Source organism: Crassostrea angulata, chromosome 9 (genome assembly GCF_025612915.1).
Source record: "Crassostrea angulata isolate pt1a10 chromosome 9, ASM2561291v2, whole genome shotgun sequence".
In the NCBI taxonomy this organism is placed as follows: Eukaryota; Metazoa; Mollusca; class Bivalvia; order Ostreida; family Ostreidae; genus Magallana; species Magallana angulata.
The window spans coordinates 11213816-11240367 of NC_069119.1; the positions used below are offsets into that span (position 1 = coordinate 11213816).

General features: G+C 35.0%; 1 protein-coding gene across 1 annotated transcript; it reads left to right on the top strand.

Annotated features, from left to right (window-relative positions):
* Positions 1–10380: 10380 nt before the first annotated feature.
* On the top strand, positions 10381–26245 carry LOC128163350 (fucolectin-like). The gene is made up of 3 exons (XM_052826922.1): positions 10381–10654; positions 23479–23706; positions 25929–26245. The coding sequence occupies exons 1-3, from the start codon at positions 10381–10383 to the stop codon at positions 26150–26152; spliced, it is 726 nt and encodes a 241-aa protein (XP_052682882.1). The 3' UTR covers positions 26153–26245.
* The last annotated feature ends 307 nt before the right edge of the window (positions 26246–26552 follow it).

The following is a 26552-nucleotide window of genomic DNA, read 5'->3' on the forward strand; positions in this document are numbered from 1 at the left end:
GTTATACAATACAGCGAAAAATTACTACACAAATAATATTTATTGTTTCATTTAAAGACTTCAGTCGTTTAAAACAGAAGAATTTAATCAACGAACGATTTGACAAATACTTAAATAGACAAAGCAATAAATAAGAAACGGTGTTGTATTTGTATATATAATTTCTTCGATGTCCGATCACAATTGTATCCATGCCTGACAATAAACTGAACTGAACAAATTCAGAAATGTAAGCTGACTATAAATGCGTGTAAACTTTTAGATTAACAATAAATCCAAACGATTTATCAATAAATGCGATGTTTTTAAATGATTTCTAAACTTAAGTAATTATAATTTCTCGAATGTGATTACTTTTATTGCCGAACGAATGATCGAGCCGATTAGCGCTAAACTCAATTCAATTGCAACTTATCGGACCTTTCCGGCAGGCTCGGAAAACCATTTGGAATGTATTAACATTACCGGATGTTAGAATTTTATACAAAATGGAGTCGCTTCCCATTAAAATAAGTTTCGGCTAGACAGCCTTATAAATCGCTTCTGTTCTATTTTTGGGTATATTATTTAGTTTAATGAAGTCTAGCTTACATCTGAACAGATCGTAAAATGTATTGTGTTTATATCAAGTTTTATAAAAAACCCTTTTTGGTTTGCTTAATGAATACATTAAAACGTCTATTAAAAGCATCATCAAATTTAAAATTAGATTTATCCTACATGTACATGTACCTAATTAAAGTGATCAAATACATCCAACACCTAGACAAAGAGGTACTATTAAAAAAAATATCTCTAAGGCACATAAGAAACATGAATCCAGGAGCAACGGATTTGTTTTTCCTCATTTCGTTGCATCGTTATATTCTGTGGACATTTCGTATAGAATGGTCGCCTTTAATTTATGTGAATCATTTGTTAATTCTCTGACTGAATCTATACAGATCACTTTCTAAATTGTGTTATTAAAAACATATGAGTACTCAGTACCTACATGTACCAGACGCAACCTAGCACCAAAACAAACTCTAACTAAACACAGGGTTTACTTTCTGGGTCTGTTTGGGGTCTGCCTTGGCTCTGCATTTCGGAAAATTCGCGTCTGTTCTGGGATTACCATGGATTTACACGAAATATGCTCTTAGGGTCCATTTTACACTAAAGTGCGGAGCAGACCCGTCTTTATTCTTACTGCCCGTAAGCCCCGCCCCTTGTATATTCTAGATACACACTACATATCTAAATCATTTTTCAGTAGAGTGCAAATCGAGTTACTCAAGGTCCCCGATGTATACATGTACGACCGCGGTGAAAGATTGAAAATTTCAATTATGTATTGTGTAATGTCACCGATGTATATGGAATTTTAATGCATTTGAAGCGAGTATAAGTAACTACGTTTGCGAAACTCAACTAACACATTTCTATCGTCCAATTCTCCAAACGAATACATGTTTCACCTGAACAACAAAAGCCATACTAAAATCAGCTTTACAACATATGGACAATGTAGTGCAATAAATCTTTTATAAAAAAAAATTTAATACTTTTCTCCAAATATTATTATGTACAATATTAAGCCCCTTTTATAAGAGTATGATTTTATAATTATATCACATACCAAGCACTGGAATTCTCAAGAAGATCTTAAACAACCGTTTACTTACCACAGGTGCTTGAGGACAGGATCGACCCCCCCCCCCCCTTCCACCCCCCCCCCCCCACCCCCAGCCCCAATATATAGACCCCCGGGACTTAATTTTTCTTTTTCATATTAAATTATCCTTTTATGACATATTTCTAATGTAATTTATTCATCCATTGCCCAAAATTACATAAAACAAACATTTTTGAAAAAAAATCAGAACCTCTCTACATATTATATAAGAAGGTTGCTAACTTTGTCTGCCAGCCGAGAGGCACTGCCGATGAATATTTGTTAAAATGTACTATCAAACTACATCTACTAGTAAAACGGTGACCTCATGTCGTAGCCCGATAATTCCCTTCACTGAATATCTACATGCCATGTCGTGTAAATACATTTATTAGGTAAATAGGACAATTTTCACCGACAAGTTGCAAATTTTGAACCGATTCATCTAGAACCAACGGAAGTGAGGTTTTATCGCAAGGAAGACAACTCCGAGAGATTTATGAAATGGCAAACTCGAAAACAGTACAATTCATAAGAAATATGAATTCTAATCAAGCCGAGAAAATTTTTTTATCGACTTAGGAACTGGAAAATCTAAAAGAAGGCACTCATACTGAGTGTATTACAATGGAAGAGATAAAAGAGAAAAAAATAAATTCTGTTACGAGTTATCTTCCTTGCGATAAACCTTTACTTCCGTTGGTTCTAGATGGACGAAGTTAGCAACCTTCTTGTATTATATCTATATGTAGAGGGTCTGATTTTTAAAAAATATATTGTTTTAGGTAATTTTGGGCAATGAATATTTAAATTAGATTAGAAATATGTCATAAAAAGATAATTTAATAAAAAAAATAATAATAAAGTCCCGGAGGTCTATAATATCGGGGGGGGGGGGGGGGGGGTCGATCCTGTCCTCAAGCACTTGTGTTACATGTACTTACATGTATATGTAAACCTTCGTTAAACTTTGAACCTCTTCTGGGGCACAAGAATTGTCCAGAGGTCCACGTCTAAACAACTAATAATAAACTGTTTACAATATGTCAAAATCCTTGTACACATACATGTAATACCAAACATTATAACATTTGATTTTTAGCTCACCTGAGCTGAAAGCTCAAGTGAGCTTTTCTGATCACATTTTGGCTGTCGTCCGTCCGTCCGTCTGTCTGTCTGTCCAACCGTATGTCTTTAAACTTTTCACATTTTTAAAATCTTCTCAAGAACTACTCGGCCAATTTCAACAAAACCTGGCACAAATTATTCTTAGGCTAAGGGAATTCAAAGTTGTGAGAATGAAGGGTCACGCCTTTTTTCAAGGGGGGGGGGGGTAATTAGAAATTATTGAAATATTTTGAAAAATGTTCAAAAATCTTCTTTTCAAGAACCATTAGGCAAGGAAATCTGAAACTTGTGTGGAAGCATTCCGGAAGTTGTGAAAATCGTGACCCCCGGCGGTAGGGTGGGGCCACGATAAGGAGGGGGGGGGTGGAGTCGAAGTTTTACATAGAAATATATAGAGTAAATCTTTAAAAGTCTTCTTCTCACAAACTAATCAGCAAGGAAAGCTGAAACTTGTGTGAAAGCATCCTAAGGTAGTGTAGATTCAAAGTTGTGAAAATCATGACCCCCAGGGCTAGGGCGGGGCCACAATGGAGGGCGAAGTTCAACATAGGGATATTTAATGTGAATCTTTATTAATTTTCTTCTCAAACTAATCATCCAGAAAGCTGAAACTTGTGTGGAAGCATCCTCAGGTAGTGTAGATTCAAAGTTATGAAAATAATGACACCCCGGGAGAAGGGTTGGGCCACAATGGGGGGGGGGCGGGTCAAAGTTTTACCTATGAATATGTAGAGTAAATCTTTAAAAATCTTCTCAAAAACTTATCAGCCAGATGATTATTTATAATTGTTAAGACTTTGGCCCAAGGCCAGTTCTTCAGTCTCCCAAGAAGTTCAGAGTTTGATGTAGATTTATATCTTATATAAAAACAATTGTTAAGGATCTTTTTGAGAACTGCAATACTCAACATGTGATATGACTATAAAATCATGTCAGTTTTGAATATTTTCAATATTTCCAACAACTAAAATCAATTTCAATTACTCTACCTATATTGGATACCTCAACCTCATAAAAGTCCTTACAAACAAAGATTAAAAAAACGGGATCCAGTAAATGTTCTACGAGGCCTCTTTCTTTACTCCTTACCAAAAATTTTAGCAGCAGTAAAGGAGAAACTTCAAGAGTACTGTGCAACAGTATATTCAACGAAGCGGTGTGAATAAGATGTGGATACTTAAGGATTACGTTTACTCAGGGTTTGAAATTAAAAAATATTTTTACAAAGTTCAATATCTAAAGTCCAAAGTTGTTTTAAACACACAAAATAACAATGTCATTAACAAATATCGATATTGATATCCATGATTTGTTTATTTGAGGAAGATATGCTCCGACAAAAGTAGATTAAAACTAAAACAGAGGAAATTCGGACTAATTTTCTCTTCAAAAACTTTCTGTTGCAGTGTAATTGCAAAAGTTAAGTTTCTTTGTGTTTTTTCATATTATTTTCCATATTTCATAGTGGTATTTACTCGTCTATAAATTTATATCACTGGCTGGCACGCTATTGGAAAAATCTTTAAAATACATAAAATCGATTCAAGATAAATTTATCGAAATTTTGATCATTGACCTTATATAATGTTAATGTCAAAATAATACAATCAATAAAAACAGTTTTAGGCAATCAATGGTTTTGAGCTCCTATTAGTCATTTTTTTTTAAAAAACTCGATCAAAAGGGGTACAATTTTGGAAATTGATAGAGGAAATTCGGACAAAATTAAATTTAGAATTTAAAATATGAGCTTTAAACGATTTATTTAAATATAAGATTAGTAAAGCTATTCGTATTTTATCATTTCCCAACCTGCAAATTGCTCTATTATTTTTAATAATTAAAAAATAAAGAAAACCTTGAAAATGGTGGACAATTTTGACAAATTTTGACATTTTTTTCAAAAAACCTTTATAGGTAAATAGCAGAAAAAGTAGGTCATTGACCTAGTTATTTGAAAGTGAAAATAGCATCACAATAGCCGGGCTACAATGAACAATAAGTAGTTTTTCGTTCCTATTAGTAGAATTTTTTTCGCCCTGAGTAAACCTAATCCTTAAGAATTTCAAGGAACTTTTAAAAAATTTGAAATCCCAAAATTTTACCAAAATCAAAGCGTCAAAACTTACGACTTTTGTTTAAAACTTTATACAACCATCCCCCACAATAAATTAAAGTCCAGGTTTTTTGGTTTCATTTATAGCTGCTTTTTCAATAATCAAAGTACTGAAGTACTGAAAGCCAGGGCTCATTTGGTGTGTCTTTAATCTTTATACATATTGTGTAGTAAAGACTGAAAATTATCTCTCTCTCTCTCTCTCTCTCTCTCTCTCTCTCTCTCTCTCTCTCTCTCTCTCTCTCTCTCTCATATGCTTTTAATGTCGGCAAAGCGTCAGAGACCGACTATGAACAAAAATATGTATGTCTAGTAGATAAAAGTTCAACCGGTTATTTTACTGTAATTTTAACCATTTTTATTTAATTATTCATTTTCAAAATAATCGGAATGCCAATATTACATTTCAAAGCAGTTAAAACTTAAGATACGAACCATTTAGTCTCGGTGAGTATTACGTCCGCGTACGAAAGAAATGGCAATGTTTAAGAAATTCGGATGGACGATCTGGGTCCTAGGTCGTCCATCCGATTCTTTTCCAGAGTAAGAGCTACAGACCTGCTGTTAGAGATTGTCAAACTCCTATTGATTATGTCAATTTGTTTTGTCTCAAAGAATAAGGTTTTTCTTTAATCAATAAAGTTTTACCTTTAAAAAAGAAAGAAATCGGGCACAATGTTCAATGTTAGCATTTTACAATTTCATGCTCAAATAAAATTTCAAGAAACAACTCTTCATTGCTTTATCCGAAATATTGCATGGAAAAAAAATTACATCGCATTTTTTTAAATTACTAAAGGATATACAAAATGAACTTAGATTAACCGCTAACAAACAGACATAAAGAGAGACTGAGAACTAATTTCTTCTCTTTTTTCTTCTCTTACATCAAAAGAAATTCAAGAATAAATCAAATTATATTTTTTCTTTATATGCGTTAATGAAAACGTAGATCAGCAAGGGGTTCTTTGTCGTGCAAGCACCTACTTAATAGATTGTTACACGGGTCTATAACGATGACAGATTTCGAAAAGGCAATATTGTGGGTAAAGGATGGATGTGTAGTTTGTTTTCGAGGTTTATATTTGATACATGTAATTATATTTATCTAGATCAGTTTTGTTTGTTGGTTTGTTATGTTTATTAAAAAGGGGAATAAAGAAAATGAGTAATTCCAGGCACGTAGCATCGTTTTTGAAGGAAGGGGTGACACAAACTCATCCAACAAATCTTCACAAGCCCCCTCAAAAAAAGGAATTTTGAATTTTACAAAACCTTGAAAATCTAATCCGAGGGGGGGGGGGGGGGTGTAGTTTATCTAAAACTTCAATTTCACTCCTAATTTCATGATTTTCATACCAATTTTTTACATACTCCCAAAATAGTGGGGGAACTCCATGATAATTAAGTTTTTTATAAATTTTAAAAAATTAGTTGCTGCTAGAAAATGTGGGGGGGGGGGGGGGGCAGGCCCCCTGCCTGCCGCCCCCGCTCCCTTCCCCGATTCTACGTGCCTGAATTTTCCGATATGAAGTCAAGCATATTTTCCGATATGAAGTCAAGCATCTTATTTTCTTATATATAGACTTAAAGCATGTTGGAAAAAAATTAATTAATTTCCAGTGTGTCTTCTGCCACATGCAAGCACGTGTGTAATCCTGATTTAGAAATAGGTATCATGACCGGGGGGGGGGGGGGGTGGTCATCGCAACGAAATTGTGTACTAGTGTACTAGAGTGTACATTCATTGTTAATTTATAATTGATGTTGAATCATTATTAACAAACAAAATCATTAATGTATTATAACATTCAGTCCGGAAAGTTAGCTCTAAAATGCCAGGGGGTTTTGTTTCCTCTATCTGCTGGACGATTTCATTTGTCTTAAACTTATAGGGTGTAAGGATGCCCGCCTTTTATATACACAATCATGCTCACACGTCAACCGATTATAAATGACTGTAATAAGGATTTATAAATCGTTCTAAAACATTCGATCTGATAAATCGTTGTTAACAATTCAAAACTTTGAACGATTAAATTTGTTTTTATACATGTACCTACCCTAACCCTCATTACCCTTTATGAAATGAAAATGTACATATGAATAAAAACATTTGGGAATTTTATGTGAAATCATCTTTACGCGCTGCATGTATCAGTTAGTGCATTACAAGAAGCCCTTTCATAACCCCCTAAACGTGCACACCCCCACAAAAATGGACCGAACTGACAACAATTGTTTCTAAAAATACTGAATATATATTACGAAAACATCAAATTGAATACTACGGAAGGATTCTGAAATAATTTCTTTACAATTTTTGGCATTTTTTTCTAACCTTTTTTTTGTCATCTATACCACTCCTTTCATTTGCATTTAAATAACAAATAAAATATGTCTTGCACAAATTCAATGTATCAGCTTCCAAACCCGCCCATCTTTGTGACTCTGCCAGTCATTGTTAAAGCTAAACCCACCGGACAAAAAGAGGTCGTAAAATTTTACTAAGAGGGGAATAGCTCAATGACGGAAAATATGCAACTACAACAACGCGCGGCATGTTATCAAACCTGAAAATTTCAAAACATTCGGTGAATAAACGAGGGAGATATTAAGGATCAAAGCTGGGATCTAGAAGAAAAAAAATAAGAATAATTCTGAAAATTGTTCAGAATAATAGTAAGGTCTTCCGCTCCAAGCGCAAAACCTTAATATTGGTATATCATCAATAGTTCTATGATGTTACATGCAGTTTGTCTTGTATCAAATGTAGTGTAACAAAACAGATATCAAAGATATCCGCTTGTTTGAACTTACAATACCGATCAGACCCAACCTGACAACAAAGTAAACCCCAAATAAACCATGGGTATTCTTTGGGTTTACACGGACTCTCATGACATGAAGAACTTTTAAAGTGGACTGAAGGAAGTTTACGGGCCAACTCCATCAGGTTCATCCCCTCGCCTAAGTGCCAACCCGCTAACACTCATCACAGAGAAGGAAAAGATACTCGACAGATGGGCGGAACATTTCAATGGCGTTCTGAACCGCTGCTCTACCATCAACGACAAAGCCATCAACCGACTGCCCCAGGTTCCAATCAACCAGCCACTTTGGAAGAGATCCAGAAAGCCATCAGTCTGCTGTCAACTGGCAATGCACCTTACGGAGACTCCATCCCTGCTGAGATTTACAAAGAAGGGGGCATGGCTCTATTAAAAATAACACCATCTGTTTGAGCTCATTTGGAACCAAGAGAAGGTGCCTCAAGACCTCAAGGATGCCTCAATCATCAATCAAAGCGAAAGGGAAATAGACAGGCTTGAGACAGCCACTGTGAAATTTCCCTTCTCTCCATCGCATTAAAGACGTTAGCGCGGATTATACTTAGCATCTTGAAAATGGCCTCCTGCCCAAGAGTCAGTGCGGCTTCCGGAAGAATCGTGGTGGAATCGACATGGTGCAAGAGAGGAACAGAACTCCGACCTGTACTCTACCTAAGTCGATCTGACCAAGGCTTTTGACACTGTCAGCAGAAAGAGCCTTTGGCGAATCATGGCGAAAACGGATGCCCAACAAACGTTCGACAGCTGCACGATGGGATGCAGGCGAAAGTCCAAGACGGTGGCGAATCTTCAGAGCAATTCTTTGTCTCAAATGGAGTAAAGCAGGGTTGCATCCTCGCCCCAACGCTTTTCTGCTTGATGTTCTCCGCCATGCTAAGTGATGCCTTCGGTCGCACGGACACCGGAATCGGCATCAAATGGCGCTTTGATGGCTCAGTCTTCAATCTAAGACGGCTGCAAGCGAAGACCAAGGTTCAATCGGACACCATCAACGATCTCCTATTTGCTGATGATTCTGCCCTCAACGCTACCTCCGAGGCAAATATGCAGCATAGCGTTGACAAGTTCTCTGATGCCTGCGAAAACTTTGGCCTTACTATCAGCATGAAGAAGACTGAAGTCATGCATAAGCCAGCACTAGGTAAACCGTATGTTGAGCCAAACATCACCATCAACAAACAACGGCTAATGGTAGTGAACAAGTTCACGTACCTCGGAGGCACTCTCTCCAGAAACGGTAAAGATCTACCGTGCCGTGGTTCTCACTACACTGTTTTTTGGCTGTGAAATGTGGACTTTCTACCAGAGGCACGCCAAAAAGCTGAACCACTTTCACACAACAAGCCTCCGAAATCTTCTCAGTTTCAAGTGGCAAGAAAAGATACCTGGCACAGTCACCCAAGCTGGCCTGCCAAGCATCTACACCATGCTCATGCAGTCACAACTCTGCCGGGCGGGACTCGAAGTCCGTACGCCGGACCATCGACTCCCCAAGAAACTACTCTTTGGCGAACTACAGGAAGGGAAGCATGTCCGTGGTGCCCCATAGAAGCGATTCAAGGATAGCCTAAAGGCCTTACTCAAGGCATTCGGTAAAACTCCCGACTCATGGGAAGCTGCAGCACAAGACTGGTGTGGGTGGAAAGCCGCAGTCCATGAGGGCGCCAAGAGCTGTGAAGCCAACAGGACGTCTGCAGAAGAATAATACCAGGCCAGGAAAGACAGCGCCAAGGACCCGGCAGCTGCCACCATCCCCTGCCCTCACTGTCCGAGACTATTCCGTTCGAGGATCGGCCTGACTAGTCACCTCCGCACCCACCATCCAGGTCAACCCCCTCCCCCACGAAGACGAGACAGAGGTCATCGTCGCCACTGACAGAAGAACAACAACAATTCTGGGTTTCACTTTTTGAAAATGTGGGTCCATTCGGGGTTTACTTCGGGTTTACTCCAGAATTGCTTTGTGGTTAGCTGTATGCACTGAAGTGTGAATCAGACCAGTCTTTTATCTTACCATCTTACTGCTTAAAATTCCTGCTCATTGTATATTCAAAATACACATGTAGCGTCTGCTTTAGGGGTATACATCTGATTGGGGCTTACTCTCTGTGTTCACTCTGGGTTTACTTTGGGTTTTCTCTCGGTCCACTCTAGTAAACCCGGAGTAAACCCAGAAAGTAATTACGGGGTTAAGTCGGGGTTTACTTTCTGTTAGGTTGGGTCTGATCGGTACTGTACATCTCTGATTCCAAGGAAGATACCAAGTATTATAATCGTAAAATTCATTATATTTCATTTTTATGAAAACATATTGCCAATGTATACACTGTATATGTACATTGAATTCATACTTGTAATAGATTCACAAAAATGTTGTTGAAACCCTTCTTTGAATATATAACATCCACGGGATAGGGTATACTATATACATTTTTATGAGAATAATTTAAATGATCCTACTTTGAATGGTACAAGCGTAAGATAAAATTACTAGAATCATGATTGGAACGTCCTCATAATCGATTAGAACACGGCTACCTTATAAGCCGCGACACGTGCACCATTTCGAAGTTCAAGAATAGAATTCAGACTGCAATCAAATCATAATTATGTTATTTTATTTGGATATGAGTTTCCTAATTTGTTTTCTCTGTGTATCAACGTCGTTTTCGAGTTTTTTAGTGTCTGTACGTTTTAACAGGCACACAAGTTTGTATTTCAGGAGAGATGTTGCCGTCATACCAGATTCGGTATTGAGTTTTACAGAATGTGCAATGAAATGTGTTTGTAAAAATAAATGCGTTTCATTCTTTTACAACCACTTTGATTCCCTTTGTCAGCTGGGAGGGAAAATATACGTGTCTTTTGCTGACAGCAGCACAGACCCATGGAAATATTACGGTAAGGAACACTATCCTACAAACTGAGGATACTTACATTTATACTGTAATTATTTTTTTAATCATGTTATTCAATTTCGTACATGTTGTTTATATATATATATATATATATATATATATATATATATATATATATATATATATATATATATATATATATATATATATATATATATATATATATATATATATATTTATATATCTAAATCATACAAAATAAATTGAAAAAAAACACACAGAAAAACGTTTCTTGTACTGTAATTATTTAATAACTAGTGATTTTACATTTACACAAATATTACAAGCTAAAGACTCAATAGAGCTCTATCCATCACAAAACATGTCCGTTGTCTGTTGTTGCTATTGTTGTCGTCGTTTTGCCATCGTACACATTTACAATTTTCATCTTTTCTACAACCATTTGCTCAATTCAAACTAAATTTCATGGCATGTCAAACGTTGCAATATTCAATCTTTTCTATCTGTATTGTACATTCTTTATTTTTCAGTTTCATAAATTTTATTTGAATTCTATAATTTTTCTTGTGCATTATATAATTCTCATTTGTATTGTATTTTTTCTTTTTTATCCTTAGCTTTGTTTAGTTTGATTTAATGCAAAAGATTTAATTTCTGTATCACAATTAAAATCCTTTATGTAAGCAGGTAGTGATATGGTTTCTGGATTTTTACACGAGGTCATCAGTCTCAGGCTGTTTAGTGGGTTGATTATACTTAATAAGTATCATTAGATCAATTGTAACAGATGTTACTGTTATGAAGGGACCAAAAAGGTGTTTAAGCGAACTTAATCAATTGTACCTCAGTAAAAATATGTTCGCAAATCATGTGCAACATGCGAAATGGTCTGTCATGGTTTATTAAATTACTAAGTCCATAATTAAAATCAATTTCTTGAAAAAAAATATATTTACGCATTACCCATCTCAAATACTATAGAGAATGATATGAAACTAATGATATCTTTCACATTAAACCAATACAAACATACTAAAAGTAACATGTTTTTGCTTTGTGAAAGTTTGACGTAAGATAGAGTTTAGAAATATTTTCTACTTCTAAATTTTATATATGAGTGCATTCTATTTGCGGCCAAAATTTAGTAGATATATATATCTTATAAAATATTTTTGGAATATAGGTACATGTACATTTAATTATAATTTCTTTGTTAAATTATAACATTCATATATAATACATTATCCTGACTTGTGATCAAAAATTTCATTATTAGATTTCAACAATTTCGACCTTTGCTTTGTGAAAAAAAAATCAAAGAATTAAAATTTCGAAATTCAACTTATATAGTCAATTTTGTCAAAATGTATTAAATTTTTTTCAAGAATTATTTATATTGTCTTAGAAAGCAAAAAAAAAAATATCTGAAATATTGACAAAGTTTTCTCATTAGTAAAACGAAAATTTATGATCTGAAAAATATTATGCATCAGGTCCCACATTAAATTCATTATTAATTTTTCTACCTAAACTTCAAAAGATTCAACACTTCTTTCCCCTTTAATCTGTATCTTATTAGAAGTCCTGGTACTAATTGAAGTTGAAGTGGTTTTTATTTCTCCTATGAGAGAAAGAGAAAACATATTACTTTTATTGACGTCTGTTTAATTACTGCCGTAGTTGTAAAATTAGATGCACAAGAGGTTTTATTCGATCTATCCGTCATGCATCATAACTAACGATGCAATTTGAAGCTGACTAGTTTCAGTCATCTATAAATATTTGATTAAACACAAGAAAATTGCCAATTAAGTTTTGTTTTATAACAGTCTTACATGACTATTTATAATCGCAATATATATATATATATATATATATATATATATATATATAGTTTCCCTTCGTCATCGAAAGCAAGATTTTTGTCTTGCCTAGATGGCCCAGTGGTTAGCGCGGTGGCCGCTCACTGCTAGGAGAATGGGTTCCAGAGGTCGTGAGTTCAAGCCCCGGCCGGGGCGGAGGTGGAGCTCCAAAAAAGTGAATATCTCTGTGCTTTATGTATATCTTTATCATTCACTATGGGCAGGTATATGTCAATTTGAGAGTTATTGCAATGTTTGTGCTTATTATTTGTATATATCTATGCAATGTGTATCGTCCCGATCCTCTCAAATTGTCGTTTAACTGCATTCCACCTGTATCTCAAACGACCGTGTAGTGAGCGACCAGCGCGCTAGTTTCCCTTCGTCATCGAAAGCAAGATTTTTGTCTTGCCTAGATGGCCCAGTGGTTAGCGCGGTGGCCGCTCACTGCTAGGAGAATGGGTTCCAGAGGTCGTGAGTTCAAGCCCCGGCCGGGGCGGAGGTGGAGCTCCAAAAAGGTGAATATCTCTGTGCTTTATGTATATCTTTATCATTCACTATGGGCAGGTATATGTCAATTTGAGAGTTATTGCAATGTTTGTGCTTATTATTATATATATATATATATATATATATATATATATATATATATATATATATATGTATGCACTTTAAGACCATCTGTTACCTGTCCTAGGATTTTGATGTTCTTCAATTCGCTGCTAATGATTAAGAGATCTTTGTAAATTTTCCATCGAATTTATAAGTTCTTGCCCGTGCTTCTCAAACTCTGAGAATCTGCAGTTTTTTTAAACGAGATATATATTTTTAACAGAAATTCTTTTCTTTTATAATATTTTTCAAATGCATTAAACTTTATACTTAGATTTTATCCATGTAACTACGCATTCTAATAAAGGTAACCTATTTATTTCTTTACTAAAACGATTAAGGATAATGTACTTTATACAGAACGATATTTATTATTGCGGGGGAGAGCTTTGATAATGGCGCATATTACGAGACAAGCTCAAATATGCGCTATTATCAAAGATCTTATATTAGTGTATTTTCAACAACACAAGTTTTTTTGAACTGATTTATTACGTTGGCAGGTAATGTCCGCAGTGGTCAAGAAAGGTTGTACAACAATGGGCTAGCCAACAACATTGCATACCCCCAACATCAACATTTTATGCCCTCCCAGCTGGGAAAAGTAGCACGCTGTGTTGACCGCAGTCGTGCTACGGACACAATTCAACACATTTTTAATAATATAGTTGTATTCCATAATTTTGATTTTCTTTACTCAAATGTCTTATTAGTCAACATAAAATATCTATATACATCAACATCTACCACAACAAACTCACTACATTCTAAGAACAGTTCGATGGTTAAATTGAAGGTGACAATTTCGCCACATGGGCACCTTTGGGCACCAAAGGTGCCCACCGCCACCTCATTTCAATTCAACACCACTGTGGACATGATTGTAAGGACCCTAGAATTTAATTACCTGGGAAAACCACTTCCTCCTTGTTTTTGACAAAGTGTTCCAATGCCTCCTGTAGGTTATTTAGATAAATGTCGTTCCCCAGACCTGACAGATTTACCCCATCCCAGCTGTGCTGTTGTTTAAGTTTTCCTAAAAACTGTGTTTGCCTAAGGAGCCTCCCCCCACAACCTAGGATTTCTTTGGCTGCTGCCCTGTTGACCCTGTTTCGTGTCTGTTCCATCGCCCTAACGTTTTTTGAGTAACGCTATGCTACCCTGGGCAGCATGAACGACCAAACTAGTTTTGTGTTTGGGAAGATAGAGTCAATTAAACGAAAATCCCACCTTACCCTGTCTAACAGCTTTTGGGGTTTTACTTGCTATATGTCATTGGTACTACAATGGATAACTATAAAATCAGGTGGATTCTCAAACTGGGCTCACCATCTGAGCTTGCAGGCAAGATCAACAAATAACACCTCCATAGCCCTGCCGCCAAATGTCGATCCCTTTTGTCTGGAGTCCTAAGCTCTGTCCCCCTGGCCTGCTTAAAGCTGCAATTCCTGCATTTCTTACAATGGAGGATCCAACTATCCAGGCTGAACATCTTAGCCCTGCAAAATTTTTTTGGAACATGTAAGTGGAGACCTGATAAAAGTTTGAAATGCACTTGGCTTCCATCTCCCTGCAAGCTTAATTTCCTCATCTGAAAAATCTTTCACTGCTGCAGCATTAGCTGCGCCTATCCTAAAGGAATGGGTTGTATATAACTTATTATTAAAACCCAACATTGCCAAAGCTTTACTCATTACTGCTGAAAACTGATACCTAGTAATTGGTTTGCCGTCAAAATGACAATATAGTGGGCCTGATATTTTTGGACGAATTTGCATATAATCAATCATACAATGCACTGGACATGTAATGCTTGCATGACTATTTAATACAATTGTTACCCCTTTGTTAAACTGATCAGTCTTGAAATGCCGCAACATTATTTGTAAATTTTTATCTTTAATCGTGACATCTTGAATCCCTGATATAACTTCTAAATTGTTACCTTTTGTTAAAATTAGTTACCCAACTTTTAGAAATGCGAAAAATGTTAAAGTATAGGGACGCTTAAAACCCTGAAGGAGTTTTGCTACAATAAACCTATGTGTGTTATCGATCAAAACCCTCAATCTTGCACTTGTACCTAACAGCTTATATGTAAGCTCTAGCTGTGGCATCTAAATAGCCATTTAGGGACAGGTATGTTATAAATTTACCAACTGATCAAGAAGAGGGGGGGGGGGGGGGCAGGTTAAACTGACAACTTGGTAAGAACTCTAACCTTTTCAAAGGCAGAAATTCCAGTGATGTATGTAGATGCGGAGTTGACTGCATTTGCTTTTGCTGCATTTAACAATTTAACAATCACTTCCAAGATCAAGCTGACTGAAACATTGATGGAAATGGATCTGGGTCTTTTCTGGCTACTGGAGCAAGGTTCCAAAAACGCCTCCACTGCTTACGAGAAATTGCATTTGCTATACTGTTATCAAGACCAGCTGTATGCATAGCTTTAAATGTAATATTATATTGAAGCGGGCAGCTTATTCATGTATTTTTTTGGTTAGAGTTATTCCCCTTTGATTTATTGATTTTTGATGATTTAATTAATGTTTCCAATAATAACCAATTAGTGTGATAATTATTTTTTATACAATAATAAATATTTAATGTAACTAAGGTGTTGTACATATGTAGTTTTGGGTTAGGCCGGATTAATTTGTTTATTTTTAATTTCTAATTTTTAGATACTATGAATTATTTTTAGGCCGGCACATATATAGGGACAGTGTCAATTGCGTTACGAGAACGACTGTTTGGGGTTAAACTTGAACAGGTACGGCTAGATTGAGTGTGCGGACATCCCTGCTCTTACTAATCTTCGTGTGATTTAACATAAGATACAATGTGTGCGATCATCCCTGCTTTGTATAGCATTAATACAAGTGTGCGGTCATCCCTGCTTGTATTGGTGGTGGTTGCGGCGGAGCACTAGTGTGTGGTCATCCCTGCTGGTGTTCTGGCCTTTCTAGCGCAAGTGTGCGGCACTCCCTGCTTGCGTTAGGTTGAGCTGTTGGCGTAAGTGTGCGGTCATCCCTGCTTGCGTTAACGTTGGTACCTGTTCAGTTGCGTAGGTGTGCGGCCATCCCTACCTGCGTAACGTTGAGTCCCTATATATGTGCAGGAGCGGTGATTAAAGTCTGCACTTGTAAATATTGGCAGCAATCAGGGCTATCCGATTCTATCTCGGGTACGGGCCCGCGGGGATCACAGGCAGTGACCCCCTTGCACGTTACAATATTTCATAGCAAATAAAACCAGTTGTCTTAACTAACACATAATTCTTGGTGACTTTGATGACTGCAAGTTCAGGATTCCAACTAAAGCTATCTTATCTGTATGGAATTGCACCTTTTTTTCACTTAATGGTCTCCCACACCATAACTGACAAAACTATAGGCACTAGCTTTAAAAAAGTTATGTCTCTCATAATAGCTTTATTATTCGAACAACAAGGCCATTGATAATAACCCATCTACCCCCAAAATAACATCCACATCCCAGCTGAGCCAGCACTATCTGTAACACAACTGAAGAACCCTACAACTAGTCCATTCCCTTTGGGAGAAATGAACTGTTCCATTAAAATCAACAAAGAAACTTAGCCACATTTTCACATCCTGCTTAACAGCTGAATTGAGTCGAACATAAAAATCTGGATTTGAAATACCTACCATTGCATCATAAAACCTTCTGTTAAACGCTCGACCATCTCTGATTGCTTTGCTAATTAAAAGAAATTGACCTATTCAACCAATGATTCTAATGTATGTACTTTGACTTTTTTTCTGACCATGAGGGCTTCTAATAAACCTTTCAGTTCTAATATTTTTTCCCTAGACATCCTAATACACATTTGATTTGTGTCTATTCTTTCAAAAATAGAACAGGATAACGAACATCCCATTTACAGACATTTATCAAGGTAATATTTTCCTTGAAATTTAAAACCTAATAGTTCAAAGTTCCCTGGATAAATTGAAAGTAACCTTAAAGCATCTTTAATGTCAACTTTGCCCAGTTCTGCACCCTGTCCCAACTCTGCAATCAGAGATATCCACAACAGAATCAAAAGATAAATATTTTACTGAACATAATTAGGAATCTATTAATGCATTGATACCAAGAGAAGGAGGGTAAAACAGATGTGTGATCATCCTCCACCCTCCACATGATTTCGATACTAAACCTATTGGGGAAATGTATTACTTAAAAAATATTGCTATTCCTCTTGAGTTGGATAAAAAAGTTTAAAATCACGCATGTTTCTAGTATATTTTTTCCTTTTTAATTATTTCATATGTGTTAATATGTATCTTGAAGGAAATATATATCTTCATTTATACATTCTGTTTTGTTTGATATTCACCATAGCATGACAATCAGCTCACTATATATGTAATTTCAATGTCGTTATGAATAAACGTGACTAGTTTTCCTTTTATGGAGCCTTCGGTTCATGTGTGAATCTTAAAAGTTTGTCGTAAGTTAGGAAGAAATATAATAAGAAAGGTTAAGGTAGAGAACAAGAAGTGCATGTTTAAAAAGCTTTTAAACAGTTCAAAACTAAGTGAACACGTGCGTCTTAGGACCATATCTCTTTGGCTGTCTTTAGAGCTTCCACAAACAAACAAATCAGAGTTTGAAAGCGAAAAGTGGCATTAAATTCTAGCGCATTGTCGGGCAAATTCAAGAATTTTTTGGATTATATGTTCCTATTTTGAATGATGTCAAACTTTATCCTCTGTTCATTTAGCTCACCGTATTCATTTCAACTGTTTATCTTCAAATGTTTTATTACTAAGAATAGCATTAAGCTTGGTGACATCATCTGACAGCCAGTGTTTCTATTTTGTATTATGTTTGATAACTGATCTTTTTCGCATAACTACGAAAGCCGAGAAGGATCATTCGAGATTCGAAATACGAGATTCGAAATACGAGATTCGAGATTCGAAATTCGAGATTCAATATCTAAATTAACCAATCAAATCAAGGATCTGAAAATATGTATCCTAGCGACATCATACTGTTCTAAATAAAAATCATACGTACATCATGCTCTTATATACAAATAAATGCTATGTTCACTTCTCCCTACCTAACTAAATAATTATTTGTATTTACTTTTACACAGAATATCTAAGTAGACTAGTAATAATGCAGTGGGCTTCGCGGATCTAAGTGATTTTGTTTGCCCTGGTGCATTTCCACCTAATGCGTTTGAACCCTAAGGTATTTCACCACCAGTAATAGTTTAAAACCCGGGTTTATTCACCCCTTTTGTGTAAAAATGCGGTTATGGTAGAGAACTTAATAAGCGTAGCTAATTTTTTCTGTAGGGGATCCTAGGCCAATTTTAAACAATTTTACTATGTAAATTTAATAAGCTCCAATTTTCCCGAGGAGGGGGTCCAGATCCCCTGACCCCCTCCTTTCTAGATCCCCGCATGAAGATTAGTACATGTATCTAAATAATCTAAATATAAATAATCTGTCCTGTTTCACTAATAAATATAAGCATTACTTATCGTTTTTATGTATGCATACAGTGATACACTAGTACTATGATTATAAACAAATCATTGAGATATTATCACATCATACGGAATTATTGATAAATACAATTTTTTTCCCTTTTCCTCAGTAAACAACTTATTATGAGTCTTACTTTTGGAATTGTTTTCAATATAGAAGGATACCTACTCTCTACAATTAAAGGTAGGGATGATAGGGTGCCAATTTGTTCACATTGCCGATTTCTTGTGCAGAGAACAGTACAACCTTTTATTTGATTGTGCATGAATATTTCAAAATTAATTGTTGTACATATATTTTGTTATTATTCATTCATTGATATATCAACAAGAAAGAATAAAAGCATATGTTTCACAGCCAAGTTAAGTTTCTCTGTAGTTTCCTACCCCCCCCCCCCCCCCAACCACCGCACCAAAATTGACAATAATTACATATAAGTCATATAAATGTTTACTTTTTTTGTAAGTAAATCTCTAAAGATGTAAATAAGCACTGCAAACAAAGATGTGTGTATTTAATATACTACTACATTACACTTATCCAGATAAAATGTAATCAGGATGAAGCTACAAGGGGTGAGTGGTGCAAATTTACCAATTTGTCGCCATACACACAGAACACCAAATAAAGAAACTGTGAGTGGTGTGTGGAATGCATAAAAGATGGCGGCAAATTATCTCAAATAATCAGTGCAAAAACCCACAAATAGGCTGTTATTCTATACATATCCTGCAAAAACATTGATAAAAAATGTTATCGTCCCATAACATAGCCGATTAAGTTAATGTGTACATATGGTCAACGTACATGTAATTCTAATGTCCATGGAGGCGGACGTATCAGGCGGGGATCCAGAAAATTAAATTTCAAAAATGATCGGTTGAATTACATTAAATGTTTGAAAATTGTTTTAAACTATCGCACAGGTCAAAATGCGTGATAGAAGCTATGTACAGTGTAATTGGAAACTTTCATTTTATATCAATATGTAGTATTACCTATTATAACAAATGAGAGTATAGCACAACTGCCACAACCAATACATGTCCTTTACCGGCACCACCTCCCTCCCCATAAAAAAATGAAACAATTGTCGTTTTATTTGCTAAAATGTGTGTGGTTCAAGATTTTTCTAAAGGACATACCCGATTAGAATTGAAAAAGAGTCGTACGTTTAAAACTAATTTTGTCAAAATTTTTAGATTCATTTGGTTATATTTTGGTCCATTTGGGTAAATATATGCACCAGCGCAGCTCTAATTTATATATAATCAGGCCATAAATTCAAAATATTTTTAAAAATTAATAGCTTTAAATCCAGTAGATAAAAAAAGGAAAGCAAGTCGAACTCGATGAGTGCTAATACCTGTTTTGAATGAATGGTACAGTAGGATATGCGCAAAAAAGTCCCGTCTACTCTTTCCTACCCTATAATTATTGGAATATAAAATCCGATTATAAGAGTCAAATTAAAAATCAAGTACGGATATGTACCTGTTTATCAAAAGTAAAACTACTCATAATTTATCTACAGTACATCGTTATGGAGCTACACAGAAAGTTTTATATTAATTTGCCGAGCCAAATAAAAAAACCTGGAAAACCTGGAAACCTGGGGTCAGAATAACTGACAAATTAATTAGGACTATATAGCCCCCCCCCCCCCCTCTTGAAATGAATATACTGAAAACAGATTATTGGCGTACAACATCCGCACACAATTTAAAGAAAATTTCATGTTTTTTTTATTATTTTCGTTAGCTAATGTAAGACATCACAAATACCCCAAACCCCCTCACGGAAAAGGAAATGCTAGGTGATGAGAGAGAGAGAGAGAGAGAGAGAGAGAGGGGGGAGGGAGAGAGTCGATGTAAATCACAGGTGCGCTAACACCGTTAAAATTAAAGCTTGCTAGTTGGTCTGCCCTACCCTAGCTACCTCCTCTCTTTTCTCGTTTTAGAGGCTTAATTATTGTCTATATATGCTTGTAACAAATCAAATCAATTTCAAATTCTAAATCAAAACTGAATTTGACACTACAAAACTCTCTGTCTGTCTGTCTGTCTGTCTGTCTGTCTCTCTCTCTCTCTCCTTCTCTCTCTCTCTCTCTCTCTCTCTCTCTCATATCGACAATGGCATTGCCATACCCTACAATTCACTATTCTTATCTGGATTTTTGTCTTTGAGGTTGTAAATCATTATACCTTCTATGGTTTAAAACTTTATCATAACCTATATTTTGACATGTCGATTATTTCATTGAGTTTCGTTTCATAGCTAAAACATTTAGATTAAACAGATCTTTCTTCGCGAGCCGATTTTTACACAGTTGGGGCGAATACACTTCGGGTTAAAATTGTTCGGGGGGAAATACATACAGGGCAAACAAAACCACTTAGATTCGCAAAGCCAACAGTGTTATTTCTAATTTAATTGTTTATACTGTGTGGGGTTAATTCATCAATGTTAATTTAACCATTTTATAACCACTATATAAGAGCTATTAAGACATGTATTTGTAGGAAAGAGCATGTACGAATGATCTTTATTTAGAACAGTTTGATGTTGCTAGGATACAGGTTTCAGATCCATGATTTGATTGGTTAATTTAGATATTGAATCTCGAATCTCGTATTTCGAATCTCGTATTTCGAATCTCGAATCTCGAATGATCCTTCTCGGCTTTCGTACATAACACTGTTTTTCGCTGCTTAATTTTCAACTTTGCTTAAATCTGCCTCTGCTCTCCTGCTTGTGTCGGGACTCTTTAGATTATGTCTTTGTCTTAAATATCCACACCGCACTCGCTCTCTGTTTGTTTGGGGAACGCTGTTGATCATATTGAATTTTTCCTCGACTTTTGTTCATTGCGATAAGCGGTCAAATATGCCTCCTGTGTGTTTTGTTTTGTTACCCTCGACCCGTTTTGTTAACTCCTCTATGGTCTCATTTTTATCGTCTCTATCTATCTGCAAAAAATGTGTTTATTTTCTCACAAAGCTTTATTAATCACATTTGTTAAAACTTACAGAGTTTTGGAGAGGACATGTTGACAATGTTTTCTAGATCTGTTCTGTAAAATAATTTCAGACTTCAGCCGTTTAATTATTTGCATAGTAGATTTGCTTGTTTCTTTATTTTGAGGACTAGAAGTAATTTTGGATTTTGAACTTTGTATATTTGCTCTATCTGCCATTATGAAGGAGTTTTTATTCACATTGTAACAATATATTTATGGTCGAAACAGTTATAGGATAAAGGCAAAGTCTACACATAGTAAACGTGAACAAAAGCTTTACTCATCCAGTGCAAATAGAATTTAGAACCAGGTCAAAACAGTTCAGAACAGCTCGTTTCTATCCTCTTTTACCAAAAATGTGATTCCCTGGATCCCCAACTACTGTATAAAAGGTCATTTTCGTTCCGTGTTATTTTTGCCTTTAATCTCTTGTAAATGGTTTCCTTTCGTCCTGAATTCACTCAAACACAGTTGGAAATTAATATTCTCTTTTAATAAAACAGTTTCCTTAAAATTGTTTTGTATTCGCCTTGTATTAAATCCGCCCGCTGACAACAAGGGCGAAAGGCACGAGATACAATAATTAAAATAGTGTTTTAAAAAGAAAGAACTGATATCAACTTTTATTTTTGGGTTGAGTCAAAAGAGGTTATATGACAAAATTATTTTAGTTACATTTGCAACCAAATGTCAGCTGTTTCAAATTTCTTTTTTTTAAAAAGGGCTTTTATTTTTTGTTTGTAATTTTGTCTCTAAAAAATTGATTTATTTTGTGTCTGACAATATCATTTTTGGGAGTTGATTTTAATAAACTCTCCTATGCAGTTATTCTGGCAAACCGAAACTTGAAAATAATAGATAAATTCGGTGTACTGTATGCTGTACCATTGTTTTTCAAAAGAAACGTATTTATTAATACCTTGAAAATAGTCAGATTGTATATAGTACGAACAATTTAATTGTTTTTTTGTAGTTGCATATATTTCTACGCCAGAGTTAAATATAGTTTCGTTCAACCAGACCCTCTGCTGTCTCCATAAATCTCCGACAAGCAGAGAGTCTATCTTGGTTGTCGGATATTAACGGAGACATCCGAGCGTCTGGTTGAACGAGACTGGAGTTCAATATTGCTTGGATCCAGACGTGTACAATTTTTAGAAACATTTCGATTACTGATACAGTAAACAGTTTGATGGAATTAATTCTATCTTTAAATATTACACAACATGATTCATACGGGGAGTTCTCGAAATTCTTGTCGGAAAAGTTCGAGAATTCATATTATAGAAATGTGCTAAATTCAAATACAGATTAGAAACTATTTGCAAGGGAAAATAGCATATCGTTAATTTAAAAATTGATAATAATCAATAAAATCAACTCCCGACAGTACTTCAGTACTTTGATTCTAATCCAGGTTTACTTTGAAGCTTAGCTAAATTATGCAAAATCAATCATTTTAAAACCACTTACATATAATTCTAAATCTTTATTTTTTTTATTCTTACCTATTTATAACAAAAAGTAATTTTTTTATATTAACATTGAGTTTGACATAAAACGATTAAAATACAATCTTCTCTGCATTTTGAACATATTTGAGTTAGAACTAATTCGAAAAATTGTATGTATACAAAGCATTCTTTCGTTGACTTATTCAGTTATCAAAATAAATTGAACATTATCAAATGAATTTTTGATGGATGTAAATAATTCAAATTTGTGTCTGATTGGCATTACTGCTTCTAGGATGCCTTTACAAGTGAATTTACCTTAGGTAAATATTGATACTGATTACAACTTTATCTTTCACAGAAATGGACCTTAAAAATGTTGCAGCTTTGAAAACAGTTGCATTGAGTTCTGAACACAACCCACCTAGTCATTCCCCACAGTATGCCACGGATGATCACGTATATAATTCTATATATGGGATAAATTGCTCTCACACATTGGGTGAAATTACACCATGGCTGACCATTGACTTGGAAAACACATTTTATGTTCATTATGTCACTCTCGTGAACAGAATCGATGCAGAAGGTAAAACATTAACACTTATTAGCTAACCTGAGCTGAAAGCTCATGTAAGACATTTTGATCACCTTTTGTTCGGCGAGCGTTTTTCCGTCCGTTTCCAAACTTTATACATTTTTCACCCGTTTTAAGAACTACCAAGATCGCGAATGAGGGGGGGGGGGGGGTTAACAATCATATTTAATCAAATTTAAACATCGGAATTAATGTTGAAAATTCTTTAACAAAAACTTTTTTCAAAAAAAAAAAAATCCTACAAAAGCTGCAACTTTTTTAGAAGCATCCTCAGATAGTCTTGATACAAGCTAGTACATGAACATGACCTCCGAAGGTATGTAGCGTTGTGCCTCCATAGGAATTGGGTTTTAAATAAAATACATTGGGGGGAATCTAAAACAATCATCTCCAAGACAATTTTCCTAGAAAAACTGTAAATTTATAAAAACATATTTCTAATGTTAATTTAGTTGTTAATTCAAGTTTGTCTGAATCATGATTTTCAGGGGTAGGGTGGGGCCACATTAAGTGATCAAGTTTTACATAGGAAGAAATCTCAAATTGTTCCTAAAAGCCCAAATGTTAAAAAATATGGTGTTACTTATATGCAAAACTGTTGACATATTGCTGATTCCCTTTGGTTAAGACTGTTTATTTATGTTGCCTCTGGAGTATTCTAAAGTATTCTTTAGCCCTTGAATGGGTTCAAATTTAATGTAGGTCAATATGTATATGAACAGCTGTTTAGGATCACCTTAAGAACTGCAATGATCATTATTCGAGGGTTGTTCGGAAATTATTGAGACATCTCGATTTTTTCTCTTTCTAAATAACGGATTTTGGTGAAAATTGGCATAAACATTGAAGAAAGTCAAGAAACACAAAAACAGATGATTGAACAAAGTTATATCAAAAGAATATTTAATAATTTGTTTACGACGAGAGATAAACAAGTCGGTGGTCAGGGCACCCGGCGCAGGCATCAAGTAAATAAAAATGTTTTAACATCTACTATCAAGTGTCCGTTAATAATAAAAGAAATCAAATTGAATATGTTCATTTTGCTATTTTTGGGGACAAACTTTTCATCAAGTTTCACTAATGTTTGAGTTGAAATACGGATATGGTACAAATATATTTAACAAGCAACAGAAATCTGACAACCACTTTACATTGAATTTTGACGTCAAGAGGGCGCAGCGAATATACATCAGACAGGTGAAAATCTAAGAAGAAGACCTTTGAAGACCAGGAAGTTGCTCAAACAAAAGCTATACGATTGCGGTTGCGCCAGGTGACTGGACAAAGGCACGTTGACCAACTTACCAGGAATGATCTTATCATGCCATGGCAAGAAACTTTTCACAATGATAGACCCTATTCTGCTTTACGTTTTAGTGAAATTTTAATGGTTTATATTTTTTCCTAAAAGAATAAGAGAAAATGTCTCGATAATTTCCGAACAACCCTCGTATATGCGATATGACTATCCTGTTTAAAACAGTTATCGTTGTTAAACAAACGAATATCTACGAAAAATAATGATTTTTTTAAACAGGGTCTCTTTTGCTTCATTGTCCAGATTTGATTCCAATAAAGCTGATTTCATTACAGTTTTTATTTAGGTGAGCGATGTGACTCAAGAGTTTTTTTTTGGATGACAACATAGAGTATAAAAAAATCATATAAAGAATTGAAAAAAAATAGCGACAAAGAAATTTATCAATTATAGCAAATGGAACGAGTTATGTTTGCGTTTGTAATTTTTGCAACAGTTCGAAAAAGACAATAAATGCTAAAACATGGATGGTGTTTTTTGCAATGAAGAGTACTGTGGAATCATTAGAATTCATAATGGCTCAATTTCGCGGTATTGGTGGGAAGCCCGCTCCCACAATGAATATCCTTGACGAAAACAAATTTAGAAAGAGTAAGCTTTCCTACGTACTTTAACTAAAATTCGACGCATCTATGAAATTATATCCCCATGAATAAGAATAAAACCCACAGTCAACGAAATTTGGCACGCACGAATTTAAATAATTTCATAGTAAAAGTACATGTGACATTTAAGTATTAACCAAAATCAATATGTCTTTACTTGATGAAAATGATATATATATATATATATATATATATATATATATATATATATATATATATATATATATATATACACACACACACACACACACACACACACACACACACAACCAGTTTCCTATTTCAAGGTCAGCGTCTTCGGAATATCAGCGTCTATTTGGGTGACGATCATGTGATTGGGTCATTCCCGGTCGTCTGTGGCAGGTACGCAGGTCCAGGTGAAAATGCAGAAGTTGTCCACATTGTGTGTGATAAACCTGCAAAGGGAAGATTCGTTAGTATTCAATTGAACAATAACAATTTCCCTGAATATCACGCTTTAACTCTGTGTGAAGTCAGAGTTTTAGTTTAATTACTGGTTGTTGTATTTTTTAAAACGCTTGCAAGGTATTGGTGATCTTTAAAACTTTCGCATATGGAGGTGTCAACGATTGGAAATAGTGGTTAGACAACAAAAGGTCATAATTAACATTTCTACATCAACGTCTTGTAAAAACCAACTAATTAACTATTTGTAATTTTTTTAAAAATCGATTTACGTATTCATTTACGTATTCATTTCTGTAGCAACTTATAGATATATTTCTTTTAACCACATTTTATATTTTTCAGTGATTTTTTTGAACGTATAAATAACATTAAATATATGTTATGACTTCTTAGTTGTGTTTTGTTTCGACGTGACGCTTAATTATATTAATTATTTTAAGGAATTTTAGCATTAATAAACATCTAATGTAACAAATATTGTT

Coding starts and splice junctions, on each gene's coding strand:
- LOC128163350 (XM_052826922.1), top strand. CDS start 10,381: ATGAGTTTCCTAATTTGTTTTCTCTGTGTATCAACGTCGTTTTCGAGT. Junction 10,655..23,478: donor AGACCCATGGAAATATTACG/GTAAGGAACACT, acceptor TATCTTTCACAG/AAATGGACCTTAAAAATGTT. Junction 23,707..25,928: donor GAACAGAATCGATGCAGAAG/GTAAAACATTAA, acceptor TCCTATTTCAAG/GTCAGCGTCTTCGGAATATC.